Raw genomic sequence first — 6,000 nt, forward strand, 5'->3', positions numbered from 1 at the left:
GATAAAGGAGAAGAGCTGTTCACTATAACAGCACTCCTCAAATAAAGACCCACACTGCAAGTCCAAGAGACTTGCATGAATTATCTTAGACCACTTCAAAATGAATGAGCAGTAAAAGTGTTTGTGATGCAGAATAACATGGGAGTTAAGCATCTCTTCAAATACATACCCTTCATATTGGGAAATAACATTCCCATAGAGATAAGTACTGGGCAGATCATTGGTCCTTTTCCATGTGCTTAGGTACACTTTAATAAGAATTCATTTACCACCTTCAGGAAATAAACTGCGGTGGGTTTTTTTACACTTTGAAGTGTAAAAAATTTACATAATGTAAAAGGTGAAAGTATGTAAATACTGTGATTTATGGTTCACTCGTAGTTCTGTCAGCTGGCAAAAAAAATCATCCAAACTATCAAGGGAAGGTGAGAAGTGGTGGAACTTTGAGTAGCAGTGATTAAGACTTACAATAAAGAAGTATTCCCATGTCCATAAGGAGAGGTATCCCACAGTAGCACTGAATTTGCACAGGGGCATCTGAAGGTGCAGCTGATGCCATTCTGGCTGGTGCCTGAGGGAGCTGGATGCATGGTTCTTGGTGGCTTCTCAGTTCTTTCATAAAACAGTACAGGTGATAAAGCAGGGGGACAGTCCACGACATGTGTCCTGTGTCAGGTTGTCACATGCTTGGGCTCATCTTTAGTGACATACAGTAAAGCTAGGGTCCCAAAAAATAGTTTGCTTCCATAAAAGTGGGGCTAATTGGCTGGGGTTTTTTGTGAGCAGAAAGCCAAAACGTGTCTTTTAATACAATGCTGCTCAGCAGAAGTGTGTTTTTGTAGAGAAGTGTTACTAATATTGCTGAAAAGCAGCAAAATGTGTCCCTGTATGGATACCAGGAAGATTATCTCAGTCACTGTCAGCCTGGCTGGGGGTTGCTCTCAATATCTGAGTGTGTTTAGAGGGGTCAGAGCACCCAGAAGAGCAACTCTGCTAGCGAAGGGGCAAAGCAGCAGCAAGGTCACCCCCAGCAGCAAGGCTTCTGAAGCAACCTCGTACGCTGTGCTGGCAACAAGGCAAAAACGAGCTCTAAAGGAAAAGCCCCGGTGCTGCAACCTTTGCTGTTGCATTTGTTGTGCTCAGCGGGATGTCGCTGGGGCGAGGTGGGTGTCCCCAGGGCGGGGGAAGGTGGCCGGGGTGCAGCCCACAGCGCATCCCGGGAGCCGCGGGTGCCCCAGCGCGGTGCGGGCCCTGCGCACGGTGCCTGCTCCAGGACAACCGGAGCGGAGCAGCACCCGCACAGACCCCCAGAAGGAGGAGTATGCAGGGGAGAAGCTCAAAAAATATGCATACAGTCAGCTCTGGGCACTTTACTGAAAATATTTTGGGGAGGTCAGGGCCCTCGCGGTGGTTCCTGTCCTGTTGCTAACAGCCGTCCACTGAGGTAATGAAGAGGACAGGATAGTGGGGATAGAAGAGTGGTGAAAATGGCCCTTTTGGCTATCCTCAAATTAAGCAAATAGCACAGATGGGATAAGTGAGGCAGAAGAATAAATCCAGCATAAATCTAGCATTCCCTGTAGAGTGCCTAAAATGTCTTTCTGGATCAGGACGGTGACCAGAAGGCATTTTCACCTCTATCATTCCTGTTTTGAAGAGAGCTCTCAGGAGACTGCTCAAGTCTTGCTATAGAAAAGGACAGTGGCAGTAATTAGCAGCCCTGTACCCATACAGATGTACACATACAGATGTGTATCTCCATCCTTGGAATAGCACACTGGATTTTGTAGGCACCCTGCCAGGCAGAGTCACTCAAGTTCAGTGCATGCTGTACTGCTGTCACACTGGCAGATGATGCAAGTCATTTGACTTGTCCGAATTTCTGTCGTCATTAAATTGTGCGGGATTAAGACTTGAAGTTTCTCAGACGTGGCAATACTTCAAACCCAAGGAACTATTAACAATAGGCTAGTAAAAGGTGTGTAATTAACTTTCTCAGTCTGTTCATTAATTTTACTTAAGCCACCACTCATCTTCGGAAGCAACTTGTTTGCTGGTCTTCACTCTGATTTCTTCATTATAACATGACCAAGCTTTTATTTTAAGTATGTTGTACTAGGTACTGCTACCTAGGTAGGAAGTCATCTCAAATAAACTCCAGGTAAATATCACCATCTTATTTGCACTGAAAATGGCAACTGTAATATTACCTTTTGTACTTCAGCATGTCCTGAAGTTAAGTCTGAAAAATGATTGTGAGCTCTAAGCAGATGTGGCCTGTATGGTAGTGCCCTGTACATCAACCACATTTGCTTCTAGAGTCATTGCTACCACTATAAAAACAGCTGGCAAGAGAAAATGTAAAGAACAGATTTTTTTTTTTTAAAGTGACTCACTGCAGAAGTACACCCAGAAAGAAACAGATCACAAAAAAAGCAGAATTCATTTTTTAATAATTTATCAGCAGTAGAAATAAAAGTAAATCCATTACAGGCAGATGAATGCTGTCATTTGCAAATTGCTATGTAATCTTTTCCCAGATTGTCTGGAATTAAAGTTAAGAAGATTTGATCTGGACTTAAAAGCAAATCTTCATTCTCTTGCTGCCTCTCTGTAAAAATATCTTGAAATAAAGTAAGCTAACATTGTTTCCTCAGCATGACAAGACATGTCAACAGATAAAGATAGCAAGATAGCCTCCTCTTCTGGTTTTCATTCTTATGTCCTGGTGTTTGCATCATCCTGTGAATAGCCAAGTAAGAGCAGAGTGCATCCTTTGGTAATAACATACTACGGATGAACTAACACTTAAAGCTTGATGAACATAACACTTAAAGGACACGAATTGGCCATGCATGGACCATACCTGATATGGGAGTGAATGGTCAGCGGTTTGATGGTTTGAACTTCCTGTTTGAGATCCTGGAGCAAGTGTGTTCCAAAAATGTCTATGTCAGTAATTCCTTGTGCTGCTACTGTAAAAGGAATTTTCCGTTCCAGGTTTTTAAAGGACAGTTTTTGCCGTTGTGGCTGGAAATCTGTTGCAAGCCATACCTTGTAATCCACAAGCCTGAAGTTGCAGCTGTTTGTATTCAGACAAAATTCTAAACAGAATTTGTGTTAGCAAGCCTTTGGCTGACTGACAAAACAACTCAAGGGATTATCTGATGTGATCTGAAGATAGGGCCTTGACACTTCCTTCCTGAAGAAGGAAATTCACTCATGTGAGCAATGCCATTGAAATTCAGGCATTTTCCTAGACAGCTGCTTAGCACTCCATGCCGAAGAAGAATAATGGAATTTAAGCTTGTGAGTAACCTCATGAACTTCACAGGCTTTTTGAACTTGCTTCCAGAAGGAAAGGGAAAGTGTAGATCTCTTTATTTCAAGAGTTGCAACTTTTTTTCTGCATCTCCTTTTTGTGCAGTAGGTTAGGGATATATGCTGAGAGGTTCACAATGTTTGAGGAGACACTGACTGAATGTAAATAGAGACAACTAACGAAATGTTAAAAGTGTGAACAAACCCACAACTTCTATGCAGTCAGATCTGTGGGATTGTTGATTACCTAAATCCCTGTCAAGTCTGGGAACTGCAGAACTGGTTAAGAACATCTGAAATGAAACTATTCCAGTTTCCAGTTAAAGGTTATATCAAACACTAGGTTTTAAAAATATCTATGTACTGTTTCCATTTGCAAAGTTAAGCCCTTATATTTTTGATGTTTTGAAAAGCAATTGCTTCACATAGTACAGATACAGGCTCTGTATAAGGACATTTTCCACTCTCCACTGATTGCAAAGGAAGGAACCACATTAGAGGCTCAGGAGCAAGTACAACTTTTTAAAAAGAAGCCAGAAATTTCAGGAAGTGCATTGTCATTTCATCTGTGTGTATTTGCATGGGTTGGGGCTGAAAACCTTTCAGTGATGACCTGCCAGGTACTCCCTGAATCTCTTTCTCCCCTTTTAACAGAATATTACAGATTTAATGCAGATTTTTGAACAGCTGTCTGCACATTTTGCAGTAGTTGAAGGCAGTGTAACAATCCATGAACAGCTGAGCAGTTCTATTAGCACAGATAGGATGAGACAGGTACCTCACCAATTCTTCCACCTCACCAACATCATCTGCATCAGCAGTGCCTGGGGAGGTGTGCACCTCCCTCTCCCTAGCAAAGTAGGGAATTACCTCACACACTCTGCAGTGCCTCAGACTGATCAAATCCACTGCATTTAAAGAAACTGTAGCCTGATTTAACTCCCACTGCCAGCAGTTTCATGTTATGCTTTTTAGGCTTTGGAACAGTCACTCCTGCTTTCTGCTGGGTGATGCAGAGCAGGGCTTACACAGCTGCCTTGTTTCTTCCTTCAGATAATAGTCAAGTTTTTGCACGTTTATCAGAATAACTGTTAAAGATTGTTGCCACTATGACACTCCTTTAATAATTTTTCCAGTTTTATTTCTTTTACTAATAAAAAATGAGGCTTTATCTTGCACTCAGATAAGAAAATATACTCTGATCTAATATTGCAAAGCCTTTTTTTCCTTTTGTGGCTTTAGGATCATGATGAACAACTACAGCCCACAGATCCTAAGCCGAATGCCTGAAGGGCAGCACCACATTTTCTGCAGATACTGCTTGACTTGACTGGTTTTTTATTTGACTTTTTATTTCGGTGTGAAAATGTCATTATATTCTAATTTAATTCTGCTTCAGCAGAAGTTTTATTGAAAAAAACTAAGGCTATAGGATTTTCCCATCAAATATGTATGCTGCTGTTATTGCTATATATCTAGCAGCTTGGGATTCAGCATGAGTTATTCATATCCTGCAGTTTTCTGTATCAACAAGCTAAAGAGTATATGTTTAATATCTTATAAATCCCTTCAAAAGTCTGTTGCATCAAGTAATTCTTTCGGACTGTATCAACAAAATTTGTTATTTTGTCCAAATGTATTTTATACAATTTGTTTCAGATGTAGATTTCAGGGTTCCTGGTGTTCTCATCAGCTTCTCCACAAAATAAGTTACAAGAAGCTACAGAGTCATTATGGGACAGTGCAGAGCTGGAAAGCCCTTGGTTCTTGACAGCAGAAAATATTACATGATCTGATGTCACAAGGTTAGGGAAGAAGCCACATCCATTCCACTGCCTTCACACTGGGGCAGTGTGTGCCCTTACCTTGTGGGCTACCATGAGCTGCAATGCTATAGCCACTCTCTACATTTTCTCCTCAGGACAAACTCCATGGCCTGCAGTTCACTGTGTCATGGCACTCATTTTAATTACGGGTAAGATGTTAAATTTTTCCCAGATTAAATAGAACTTCTCTGAGGTTTAAACAGTTATTTAAATTCAAAATTATTCAGATTATTTCCTAATTACCTCCTTAATAAGCTGTAGATTAACTGGTTGCCCTGATTTGGTGGGTTTTTTCCACAGGATTGGTTATCTTATTAACAAGTTTTAGTAGATAATGATGGAATACAAAGTAACTCCTTACTGCAATATATTAAATTTATATTCCTGCTACTTTCCTGCTGCTTTTACTCATTTAGTGTAACTCCATTTTCTGCATCATGACTGACAGCTTTACCCTCCCTGATCTGTCCAGCTGTTAGGGTTTCATCTGTTCCAAGTTTATATAAGTAACTTCACCACTTGGTTTATCCACACAGACAAAAGGGTGTTGATCATTAACTTTAGCTTACAGCATCACACATACTCTGCACTAGGGGCTTCTGCCAAAATCTGTATTTTATAATAGAAATTCAGCAAAATGAGAAATCATTCAACCATTCTCTATTCAGAGGTAAGTAGCTCAGTACAATGAAGCTAATACTGCAGATCTCCATGTTATTACATCTAGAATACAGCAATGCCCAGCTCAGCCAGGCTGGAGCCTGCTTGTGCCAAAGAATGTGCAGACCATTTGCAAATGTGTGCAGTGACTTAGCCCAACTAATGTGAATATTTCCACTCTTTTTAGTATGGC

The 6,000-nt window shown here is 41.0% G+C and overlaps 1 protein-coding gene across 1 annotated transcript in view; it reads left to right on the forward strand.

The window, feature by feature from the left end:
* Window positions 1–4,611, forward strand: part of MOV10L1 (Mov10 like RISC complex RNA helicase 1) — a 38,697-nt gene extending 34,086 nt beyond the window's left edge. The window contains exons 25-27 of the mRNA XM_030469229.1: window positions 2,838–2,931; window positions 3,976–4,095; window positions 4,564–4,611. Coding sequence (XP_030325089.1) covers window positions 2,838–2,931; window positions 3,976–4,095; window positions 4,564–4,611 — 262 coding nt within the window. The remainder of the gene's footprint in view (window positions 1–2,837; window positions 2,932–3,975; window positions 4,096–4,563) is intronic.
* Window positions 4,612–6,000: the final 1,389 nt, after the last annotated feature.

This window comes from Calypte anna, chromosome 1 (assembly GCF_003957555.1).
Source record: "Calypte anna isolate BGI_N300 chromosome 1, bCalAnn1_v1.p, whole genome shotgun sequence".
Taxonomy (NCBI): Eukaryota; Metazoa; Chordata; class Aves; order Apodiformes; family Trochilidae; genus Calypte; species Calypte anna.